A 12,469-nucleotide genomic window follows, 5' to 3' on the forward strand; every position below is an offset into this window, starting at 1 on the left:
CCTTCCTTCCTTCCTTCCTTCCTTCCTTCCTCCCTTCCCTCCTTTCTGTCAGTCTGTCTTTTTAGGACCACACCTGCAGTATATGGAAGTTCCCAGGCTAGGGGTTGAATTGGAGCTGCAGCTGCCATTCTACGCCATAGCCAAAGCAATGCTAGATCTAACCGAAGTCTGCCACCTACACTGCAGCTCTAGACAATGTTATGTCCTTAACCTACTGACTGGGGCCAGGGATCGAACCAATATCCTCATGGATACCAGTCAGGCTCATAACCTGCTCAGGAACTCCCTGAGAGTTTTGTAAAGGTGGTTTTGGATGAGATTGACATTGAAATCAGTGGAACAAATAAAGCAGATTGCCCTCCCCAATGTGTGTGGGTCTCATCCAATCAGTTGAAGGCCTGAATAGAACAAAAAAGGCTGTCTCCCAAGTAAGAAAGAATGTTCCTGCCTGACTGCCTTCAAACTAGGATATTGACTCTTCCTGGGTCTTGAGCCTGCCAGCCTTTGGACAGGAACACTATTGGCTTTCCTGGTTCTCAGGTCTTCAGACTCAGATTGGAATTAAACCATCAGCTTTTCTAGGTCTACAGCTTGCAAACTCGTCCTGCGTATATTGGGACTTGCCCATCTCCATAATTGTGTAAGGCAATTTCTTATAATAAATCTCTTTATATACATATACACCCCCCCCCACACACACACCCCTTATTGTGTATTAGTTACAATACCCTTATTGGTTCTATTTCTCTGGAGAACTCTAGTGTACATGCCCAGGTCTCCTCTCTGATTTTCAAAAGATCACACCCCAACCCCAATAAGGTATTTTCCAGATGAATGCTATGATGGCCTAGAGTCCCGAAACGAGAGGACAAACACACAACGCAAGGCTGCACCAAAAATTCAGACATGATTTGTCAGCCTTTATTAACCAAGAGCAAAGCCGAGCCCTAGAGTTTCCTTTTTAAAAAACCCAACCTTGTTCACAGCAAACAATGATTTAATGCTATGTTCAATACTACAGAGCAAGAATTGATCACTTTTTAATCACTTATTCTTCTGAGATTAAAATACAAGTGTAAAACAGGTTAAAATAAGATTCTCCCCGGTGATTTAAAAATAATTCCAATTGAAAGACATTTCAAACACTATGTGTAGAACTCAGGACCAGAAAAGATCTTAAAACATTTTTACCTTTGAGGTAGCACAATAATGCTGAATTAGACTTCTTTTTATTACAATGAACTTAAGAAAACAATGAGGAATCTACCTTTTGCTCAAGGTGGGCTAAATGGTTTTCTGCAAATCCCCTGTGAGTGTAGTGATAGTTTTCTTCTTCTTCTTCTTTTTTTAAAGTATAAAGATAGCCCTGCAGTGTGTAAAAGGAAACCCATGGGAAGGCTGCTTCCCATAAAATAGACATTAGAATCACTGAGGAACGTCAGCAGTCAAGACAGGAGGAACAAGAGGTAATTGTAGTGAAAAACCAAAACAACTTGTATCTTGGCAAGACTGGTTTACAAGTGCATGTCAAGAACAAAAATTCCAACATCAGCCAACTGAAAACAAAAGATAAAAGATGACATTCATGGGTCTCTTTCCTTTTTCTCTGTGCAAAAATGCTCTTTCGATTCTCCTTAATGAGAGGAGACATGGAAATGCTGTGTGTCTAGGGGCTGTTGGGTGTTAGTGGCACCTCTCACTGACTACTCTACCACTGTGACTACAGAATCTGGGCAATAAGAGGATAAACATGACCTCTCCTAGATGGAGAAGCATTTCTTCCCACTTTGCTGCTGAATTTGCTCACTAAACTATTCAAAGAAAAGCTCCACCTTGATTTCTAAGAATCTATTACAATTGTTTGTAACACATTTATATAGGACTATGGACTAAGAATTCAGAGCATATGAACCCTTCCTTCAGAGAATACAGACAAAAGAAGAATGTGATTATGATAAACTGGGGTTAGCATGAAGAATAATACTGCAGGTTGGACCTGAAGGCTCTCAGGAACATTCTCCACTCTGCAAAATCAATAGCAAAGTCAGAAAAGAGGGCATGAAGTTATACCCACCACAGAAGAGAACAATACAAAACAATGATCAAAAAGACCTCTTTCCAACACAGGCTCCTCCCTATGAGGCTCAACTCTCAGTGCAGAGCTTGCACAGCACAATGTGGACATCAGAGTCCCGAGTCAAACCTGGTGTGCCACCGTCGAGTCCACATGCTGCAAAGAGAACTGGAACACTGTCAGACTCCTGGTACCTTCGTAATGGCTGTGTGCTTTTCACTCACACTAGTCCTTGCAAAGTCACCCTTCCTCAAGTCAGACCCTCAAGGGGCCCTATATGCAGTGAGGGTCTGGACTGCTGATTCATATGTTAATTCACAGTTAGAGCAGGAAGACTTAAACCTGATAAATTCTACTTTGTAAAACAGAAACCACCAGTAAGTTGGGGGTGTCAAAGAGGCTTCTATGAAGGGGAGGACTGAACAGGGATGTAAAAGAGGGCAGGATGAGAAGTTCCATCTCTAGCAGCCTGCAGGAGTGACTGGCTCAGAGTTCACAGCCAGCCCTAACTAATGCTGGCATATGCGTGTGTGTTGGGTGGGGGTCTAAAGGGGGCATCTGCTCAGTGTTTAAACAGAATCCTTATACAGTCTGGGGCTAGACCTGTGTCACTCCTGAAGCCCAACGTACCTGTTACCTGTGTAAGAAATAGGTATGGTTCTTGTCTGCTAAAGTGTAATATCTGCTTTCTTAATTTATTTGCTAATAAAGCAACATTATAGAAAAGAAGAACCTCAGAAAATCGTGGGAAAAACCTCATGGGCTTTCCCGGTGCTAGCTGCCTGTTTTGGAGTATTAGTTACAACCTTCCACAAAGCTGCAATGAAGGCTACCTATGGCAGTCTGAAAAAGTCCTTCTGCTTTCACTTCATGGAGAACAAGAAAAAGGGAGAACCAACCAAAGTTGTGATGGGTCACCACTTTGGAAATCCCTCGACTATACTGTCCATGGCAAAAGCAGATAGCCTGGCTTAGGAGGACAATGGAAGGTGACCATGTGGGCTCCATCATTGCCTACAACAGGAATGATTCAAGCCCCAGTATGTTATCTCTTGGGGATTTACTGAGTTAAACAAGTTAAAAAAATTCATATGGAAAGGGCCTCTTTTTTCTTTTTTTCTTTGCTGTAACTATGACATGCAGAAGTTCCTGGGCCAGGGATCAAACCTGCACCAAGGCAGCGACCCAAGCTGCCACAGTGACAATGCCACAACCCTAACCTGCTGTGCTATAAGAGAACTCCTAGAAAGGGCCTCCTGATATAGTATAAACTTGGCCATGCCATCCAAATTTATCTTCATGTAAATTTCACACTGCTCTTAGGATCTCTTGTAGCATCTGGTTCTAGATCATTCTGAAGAAAAAAAAAATTCCTTCTGAACTATACCTAGTTAATTATGATAATTCATCAGAATTCTACCTGATATAATCAAAAGGTTAAAAAAGTTTTAAAATACAAACTAAATTACTTTTATTTAGGATTAACAACTGGAACTCCAAATATCCTAACATCTTAATTAGAAAGGTTTTTGCAATAATGAAAAGTATGAAACTGTAAATAATGCCGATTTTTAAAAATGAAAAGAGCTGACCTTTCTCATGAAATGTTTAAGTCAGCTGACAAATTGCTACATATGAATATGTCTAAGGGGAATTCTCTAAATAGAGAAATAATTTTTTTTGAAAAAATAGCTGCTTTTTCTTTAAACAGTTTAAAAATTGATGGTTCAACAGCAAAGCTATGTAACAACTCTGGAGTAGAAGAAAAGGGCTCTCATTGCCGGTATACTGTCATCAGCTAGTAGGCACAAGTGGAAACAAGACATGGTGGGAGTTGCCCGAGAAAATATTTAGGTCAGAAACAGTGATGTCACTTCCAGACCCTGGTTCCTTACAAATGGACAGTAATTGACTCAGGCAAACTGCACAGAGGTTAAACAAAACAAAACAGAATCTACTAAAACAAAACAACCCTCTCCCCCAACCCAGAAAAGCTTCCCTGGCTCTCTGCTACCCGAAGAATATGCCAAACCCAAATTTTCTGCTCTAACATGGGTCCTAATAACCTATCAGAGTACTCTGGGGTGCTGACCTGCTGGGCCCTGGGTAGGGCCTTTCCCTAAGCATCGCTGAGAGTTTGGAGACAGCTGTCATGTGCACTGCTGTCAGCAGACAGTAGAATGCCACAGGACCACAGACTTCTATCACATCTGCCACCATTTTCAATGGTAAATCCAAAGGTTACAATTGTGAACACATGTGGACTTTCTCAAAGGACAAATGAGGACATGGAAGGCTGTAACATGTCCTCCATTGAGAAAAGTTGGGGGAGGGTGTCTTCAGCTATACAATAGGTTTGCACCAACCTGTGGTAACTTCCAAAAGCAACAGCAGCAGCAAGAGAGGAAAGGATGTTTACACTTTGGACTTTGTATCAGGCACTTAAATTGTTGGAGAGACATGCCATTTTGAACCAAAGATGTGAAAACTGGGTTGGAGTGATCATTACAAGTGATCTAATAATGGGCTTTCAGAAGCAAAGTGGAGGTGTGGGTTGAACCTCTACCCATCCTTTAGTGCTGACTTTCAAGTTTTCTAAATGCCCATGGCCATAGCAATGGCAGCAGTGGTGGCAACAGCAGGAATAGTTCTGTCATATTTTCTGTTTGTGTTCTGTGGCTGACCCGAAGGTTTTGGTGTCACACTGAGAAGGCTCTGGGGTGTGGCACACCTACTGCCCGGGATCGATCAGATCCATGCTGGAGCCAAACATCTTCACCAGCTGTTCCTCATAGTGTGAGATGTTCCTCTTCATGATGTCCATGCAGGGCCCCAGAAGCCTCTCAAATGCTTGTACATCCATAACTGCATTATTAAAAACAGGTAAGGGAGATAATAAATTCTCTAATTTTCTATACCAACAATTCAGTCATTCTTCTCAGGCAAACACAGCCATTCGTATCACGGGATATAGAGTACTGGATACTGGATGCTTGGAAAAAGAAGGGGTATTTCTTTGTGAACACAGTAGGACTATATCATCTAAGTTTGACACTTTGCAGAACCCAACAGCACCTATCCTCTCTGTCCTCACACAGCCCTGGACACTTGCCTCCACTACTGCTCTTTCCACACAGCCAGGGGGCCTATGTGCCTGCCTTGTTCACAGGCTATGGTTAGTGCTCAGAAATGTTTGCTAAAAGAATATGTTCATCAATTTCTGGTTGGTCACACAAACTGTTCAAGGCCAGGTGTGAGTGAAAGCTGGTGGAGTAAGTCGAGGCTTGTTGACGGGAAAAAATACTGTATATTAAGAAAAAACACATGAATGCATAAAAAATTTTTCTTACCTAAGCATTTGACATCTCCCACTGCATAAGCTGAAGCAGCTCTGGGTTTGTTGGTGACCAGTGCAAGCTCTCCAAAGTACTGCCCCTTGTGGCAGCGGGCAATCTCGACCTCCTGGTTCCCACCATCCTTGTTTGCTTTAGTCTAGAGTAGGTAGAAAACATGACCTGGGCTGATTTCAGAATCTCAACCAGGCACATCCAGTTGCATACACTAGCATTCCATTTTCAGTACATTTAACACAATTACCTAGAAATTCACTTTGCAGAGACTCTACTGTACCAGGTCAATTGCATGGACTAATCTCAGTGGTCTGGTTTAATCAGAGGAGTTAACTTTTACCTGGGGCTTCATCTGTGTCCTAACATCTTTCAGGTACTGGCTAAATATCAAGAGATAAAGTGTTCCTGTCATGGCTCAGTGAAAACAAATCTGACTAACATCCATGAGGACGCAAGTTCAATCCCTGGCCTTGCTCAGTGGGTTAAGGATCCGGTAGTGCCATGAGCTGTGGTGTAAATCTCAGACATGGCTCTGATGTGGCACTGGTGTAGCCTGGGAACCTCCATATGCCATGGGTGTGGCCCTAAAAAAAGACAAAAAAAAAATCAAGAGATAAGATAAGACTATCTTCTTTGGAAAGGTGTACATACATCTATATGTATGTATACAGGTCCCAACAGGGACCTGCTGTGTAGCACAGGGAACTCTAACCAATATTCTGTGATAACCAACATGGGAAAAGAATGTGAAAAAGAACAGATGTATGTATATGTATAACCGAATCACTTTGTTGTATAGTAAAATTATCACAACATTGTAAAGCACCTATACTTCAATAAAACTTTACTTTTTTGGATCAATTGCATTTATTTATTTATTGTCTTTTTAGGGCTGCACCTGCAGCATATGGAAGTTCCCAGGCTAAGGGTTGAATCAGAGCTGTAGCTGCCAGCCTACACTGCAGCCACAGCAACGCAGGATCCGAGCCGCATGTGCAACCTAAACCACAGCTCACAGCAACACTGGATCCTTAACCCAAGGCCAGGGATTGAACCTGTGTCCTTATGGATACTAGTCAGGTTTGTTACCGCTAAGCCACAACAGGAACTTCCTCAATAAAACTTTAAAAATAAAAAAAAGGAGTTCCCATCGTGGCGCGGTGGTTAACGAATCCGACTAAGAACCATGAGGTTGCAGGTTTGGTCCCTGCCCTTGCTCAGTGGGTTAAGGATCCGGCGTTGCCGTGAGCTATGGTGTAGGTTGCAGACGCGGCTCGGATCCTGCATTGCTGTGGCTCTGGCATAGGCCGGAGGCTACAGCTCTGATTCGACCCCTAGCCTGGGAACCTCCACATGCCGCGGGAGTGGCCCAAGAAATAGCAAAAAGACAAAAAAAAAAATAAAGAGATAAGGTACAGACTCTTTTCTTTTGAAGATATGTATAATATTGTTATATATTAACAATATATATATAAAATAATATATAACATAATGTTAATATACTAAATATTAACTTAGTATAATGTCTCTCTCACTCTATATATATGAATGCTCTCTGTTTGGTAGATGCTAACATCTGAGGCACAGGGGAAAAAACGAGGTCTTTTGCTAATTTTTTTTTTTTTTAGGGCTGCACCCATGGCATAAGGAAGTACCCAGGCTAGGAATCAGAGCTGCAGCTACCTGCCAGCCTATACCACAGCCATAGCAACGAAGGATATAAGCTGTGTCTGTGACCTACACTGCAGCTCATGGTAAGGCTGGATCCTTGACCCACTGAGTGAGGCCAGGGATTGAACCCGAATCCACATGGATACTGGTCGGGTTCATTACCGCTGAGCCACAAAGGGAACTCCCTGCTAATTCTTTCTAAATAATGTCAATGTTTCCCTTAGGTAAAGAGCCACAATTCTGGGCTACTTCTTTTTTTATTTGAGGCCATGCTTTTCTTGGACAATACTTGACAGTGACAAATTTTATTTCTAGGTTCTACCTGCATTTTAAGTTAATGGTCCCCCTACAACATCTGTTAAGAAGAGTTAAGTAACTAAATATTTTTTAAAATAACATTCAACCTTGAAAGAAAAAAAAAAAGCAATCTATCAGGTTATACTTAGAGCTTTTCAAATTACTGAATATGATGTGTTTTTTAAAATTTTTATTGTGTGTGTGTGTGTGTTTTTAGGGCCGTACCCGCAGCATATGGAGGTTCCCAGGCCAGGGGTCGAATCAGAGCTACAGCTGCTGGTCTACACCACGGTTCACAGCAATGCCAGATCCTTAACCCACTGAGCAATGCCAAGGATTGAACCTGCATCCTCATGGATACTAGTCAGATTTGTTAACTGCCGAGCCACAATGGGAACTCCTGTTTTTTTAAATTTACTGTCTAGAGTTTATTATTTTTTTTCTTTTTATGGCCACACGTGCAGCATATGGAAGTTTCTAGGCCAGGGGTCAAATCAGAGCTGCAGCTTCAGGCTGTGCCACAGCCACAGCAACACTAGATCCAAGCTGCATCTGTCACAGCTTGCAGCAATGCTAGATCCTTAACCCACTGATTGAGGCCAGGGATCAAACATGAATCCTCTTAAAGCAATGACCCGCTGAGCCATCAAATGCAGCATCAAGTTTTCTTTTCTTCTTTTTTCTTTTTTTGGCTGCCCTATAACATATGGAGTTCCTGGGCCAGGTGTCAGATCCCAGCCACAGTTACAACCTACACTGCATCTGTGGCAATGCTGGATCCTTTAACCTACCATTCCAGGCCAGGATTGAACCTGTGTCTTGGCACTGTAGCGATGCCACCAACTCTGTTGTGCCACAGCAAGGACTTATTATTATTATTTATTTATTTATTTTTTGTCTTTTTGCCATTTTTTGGACCGCTCCTGTGGCATATGGATGTTCCCTGGCTAGGGGTCGAATTGGAGCTGTAGCCGCCAGCCTACACCAGAGCCACAGCAACAGGATCCGAGCCACGTCTGCAACCTACACCACAGCTCACGGCAACGCCAGATCCTTAACCCACTGAGCAGGCCAGGGATCGAACCCACTACCTCATGGTTCCTAGTTGGATTCATTAACCACTGAGACACGACGGGAACTCCCTTATTATTATTATTTTTAAAAACAAATCCATCTGCTAAGCTAAGCATAAACTTCTTTAGGTAAAATATTATTTAGGAATTCCTCCCGTGGCTCAATGGGATTGGCGGTGTCTCTGTAGTGCCAGGATGCAGGTTTGATCACTGGCTTGGCACAGTGGGTTAAAGGATCTGGCATTGATGCAGCTGCAGTGTAGGTTGGAACTGTGGCTGGGATCTGATCCCTGGCCCTGGAATTCCACATGCCGAGGGACGACCAAAAAAGAAAAAAGTTATTTATAACTTATTAGTAAGAATTAGTCTCAATCTCTAAGAATCACTTTATGCCACGGGCAATGAAGTTTTTGAAGGTTAATTTAGAAAAATACACAAAAGTACCATACTAGCTTACATGGTTTGACCCTTCCTTTTCCACATATTTCTGCCCTGACCTGTTTGCACTGAAGTTCATCTGCCCCTTTCGAGCTAATGCTCTTTCTCCAATTTCTACAGCATACTCCAGACTGCAGACATGTTTATGCCCACATAGTCCCTTTTTTTTTTTTTGGCCACGCTGGCAGTATGTGGAAGTTCCTGGGCCAGGGAATGAATGAACCTGAGCCACAGCAATGACAATGCCAAGTCCTTATTTGCTAGCCCACCAGAAAACTTCTAGTAGTCCCTTCTCCAGAGTAGCACTTATCAGCCTGTGTTGTCAACACCAGTACCCTGGGTTTTTGCTTTTTTTTTTTGCTTTCTGGCACACTTACAACATATAGAAATTCCCAGGCCAGGGACAGAATCTGAGCCAGAGCTACAAGCCATGCTACAGCTGCAGCAACACCAGATCCTTAATCCACTTGCTGGGCTGGGGATCAAACTGGTGCCTCCACAGAGAAAAGCAAGATCACTAACTCACTGTGCCATATCAGGAACTCCCCCCTGGGGGTTTTGATACAATGCAGATTCTGATTCAGTAGGTCTGAACCACATCTTTTTTTTTTTTAATTGCTGCACCTGCATACGGGAGTTGCCCTTATGGCTCAGTGGTTAATGAACCTGACTAGGATCCATGAGGACACGGGTTCAATACCTGGCCTCGCTCAGTGGGTTAAGGATCTGGCGTTGCCGTGAGCTGTGGTGTAGGTGGCTAGCCTGGGAATCTCCATATGCTTCAAGTTTGGCCCTGAGAAGACAAACAAACAAACAAACAAATAAATAGCTGCACCTGTGGCATATGGAAGTTCCTGGGCTAGGGGCCAAATTGGAGCTACGGCTACATGGCCTAGTGTAGCAGGTGCTGTGGTGTAGGTCTCAGCTGCAGCTTGGATTTGATCTATCGCCCAGGAACTTCCATGTACCAGGGGTCCAGCCAAAAAGAAAAAAAAAAATTGAGGAGTTCCCGTCGTGGCGCAGTGGTTAACGAATCCGACTAGGAACCATGAGGTTGCGGGTTCGGTCCCTGCCCTTGCTCAGTGGGTTAAGGATCCGGCGTTGCTGTGAGCTGTGGTGTAGGTTGCAGACGCGGCTCAGATCCTGCGTTGCTGTGGCTCTGGTGTAGGCCGGTGGCTACAGCTCCGATTCAACCCCTAGCCTGGGAACCTCCATATGCCGCGGGAGCGGCCCAAGAAATAGCAACAACAACAACAACAACAATAACAACAACAACAACAACAACCAAAAAAAGCCAAAAATAATTGAAACAGGAAATCTGATGATGATGATGGATTTACAGTAAAAATCACTCTCACTCTGTTTCCTGGGTCTTCCATCAAACACCCACAAAAATAATTGTCCTAGAGACTTCCCTTCCCAGTGCATTAAAAAGGAAGCTTTTTCATATTCAGCACTCACATGTAGTTTGTATTACATAATTTCAACATTTTCTTTTTTGTCTTTTCTAGGGCCGCTCCTGCGGCACATGGAGATTCCCAGGCTAGGAGTCCAACTGGAGCTGTAGCCATTGGTCTACGCCAGAGCCACAGCAACACAGGATCCAAACCATGTCTGCAACCTACACCACAGCTCACGGCAATGCTGGATCCCTAACCCACTGAGCAAGGCCAGGGATCGAACCCAAAACCTTATGATTCCTAGTCAGATTCGTTGACCACTGAGCCATGACGGGAATTCCTCAACATTTTCTATTAGAGTGCTTATCTTTTTCTTATTGATTTATAGCCCAATATTTCTCTTATCATTGATTACACAACAGAGGCAAAGGCAGTAGGAACAACAAAAAATATACGAAATCTTTATCAATGAATGGGCTTAACACTGGTCTTTGCCAGTCACATGTCTTACATAACAATGATGGGTTTGGTGTACTAAGCACACTTCGCATTATCTAAAGCCAACAGTTACTTTGTGTGCGTGCACCTGGCATCTGGACCTCCCCTGGCATAACATGCACCATTACACGTAAACTCACCTTGCTTTTAATCAAGATGCTCACTTCACCAGACTCTATAATGTAAAAGCTATCAGCCTTTTCACCCTGAAAAAGGAGAAGAGGTCAGATGAGAGTCATTCATATATATTGAAGAGGGACACAAAAATAGATCATTTTTTCATTATCTGAGCTCCAGTTTGAATTTATTTTCCAGATCTATAAGCCAATCAATGGCTAACAAATTCAGAACAAAATGAGAGGATCCTGATCACTAGGGATATTGGTACAAATATGAGTGACAAACATCTCTTACTCCCTAACATGGTATATTCACATTTATCTCCATGAATATTCCCAGGCTGGTAACTGCACAGAGCATCACTATTCTTACTGCTCAAGTTGCTCATCTATTGAAACCTTTGACAACGGATCAGTAGCTAAGACTACTACAGATAATATCATGGTGACTCCTGGCTACCCCTGGGTCATGGGGCCCAAGTATAATCTTGACCATCAAATGCAGCTCTCCAGAGGACAGGATGGATCTGGAGGAAGCCCTGTCTCAGTGAGCGAAGTGCTTTGATAAGGGCTGATGTCACCCTTATGAGCCTCAGGCTTTGCTTTGCTTGTTTTTTTACCTTTCATTATTTTTTCATTATATGCATTTTTTCTACTGTACAGCATGGTGACCCAGTTACACATACATGTATACATTCTTTTTTCTCACATTACATGTTCCATCATAAGTGACTATACAGAGTTCCCAGTGCTACACAGCAGGATCCCATTGCTAATCCATCCTGAAGGCAACGGTCTTCATCTATTAACCCCAAGCTCCCAGCCCATCCCACTCTCTTGTTTTGATTTTTTTTTTTTTTTAGGGCTGCACCCACAGCATATGGAAATTCCCAGGCTAGGGTTTGAATTGGAGCTGCAGCTGCCAGCCTACGCCACAGCCACAGCAACGGGGGATCTGAGTCATGTCTGTGACTACACCACAGCTCACAGCAACACCAGATCCTTAAGCCACTGAGTGAGGCCAGGGATCAAACTCGCATCCTCATGGAACCTAGTCAGGTTTGTTAACTGCTAAGCTATGAAAGGAATTCCTACTTAAACCACTTAGCTGACCAGTCATTCAGGCAATTCAACAAATAATTAAATATTTATTTTGTGCCCGGCACTGTTCTAAGCATGTGAGATAAATCAATGGACAAATAATATCCCTACCCTTGTAGATTTTTATAAATTTACAGTCTGGCAGGATAAACAAACTATATATAAATGACCAACATAATGAATGAGTAAATTATGCTGCTGTATTGGAAGGCAATAAGCTATAGTGAAAGAGTAGAGCAGGGAATGTGGGATCTGGAGTGCTCAGGAAGGAGATGTTAGATTATACAATAGTGCTTCATTGAGAAGGGAAAATTTAGACAAAGGCTGGAAGGAGGTGAGAGGTAGGCAAGCAGATGTGGAAGAAGAGGCTTTCAGGCACACTTCAGTCTTCACTTAACTTCTAAAGCAATGATCACCGACAATGGATAATTCAATACTAATCATGTAC

The 12,469-nt window shown here is 42.9% G+C and overlaps 1 protein-coding gene across 1 annotated transcript in view; it reads right to left on the minus strand.

Moving 5' to 3' along the window:
• Nucleotides 1-899: 899 nt before the first annotated feature.
• The window catches only part of PRKAR2A (protein kinase cAMP-dependent type II regulatory subunit alpha), a 94,138-nt gene continuing 82,568 nt past the window's right edge, over nt 900-12,469 (minus strand). Inside the window, exons 9-11 of the mRNA XM_047773741.1 lie at nt 10,942-11,007; nt 5,425-5,566; nt 900-4,939 (exon numbers count right to left, since the gene is read on the minus strand). Coding sequence (XP_047629697.1) covers nt 4,806-4,939; nt 5,425-5,566; nt 10,942-11,007 — 342 coding nt within the window. The 3' untranslated portion in view covers nt 900-4,805. The remainder of the gene's footprint in view (nt 4,940-5,424; nt 5,567-10,941; nt 11,008-12,469) is intronic.

Source organism: Phacochoerus africanus, chromosome 1 (assembly GCF_016906955.1).
Source record: "Phacochoerus africanus isolate WHEZ1 chromosome 1, ROS_Pafr_v1, whole genome shotgun sequence".
NCBI classification, from domain to species: domain Eukaryota; kingdom Metazoa; phylum Chordata; class Mammalia; order Artiodactyla; family Suidae; genus Phacochoerus; species Phacochoerus africanus.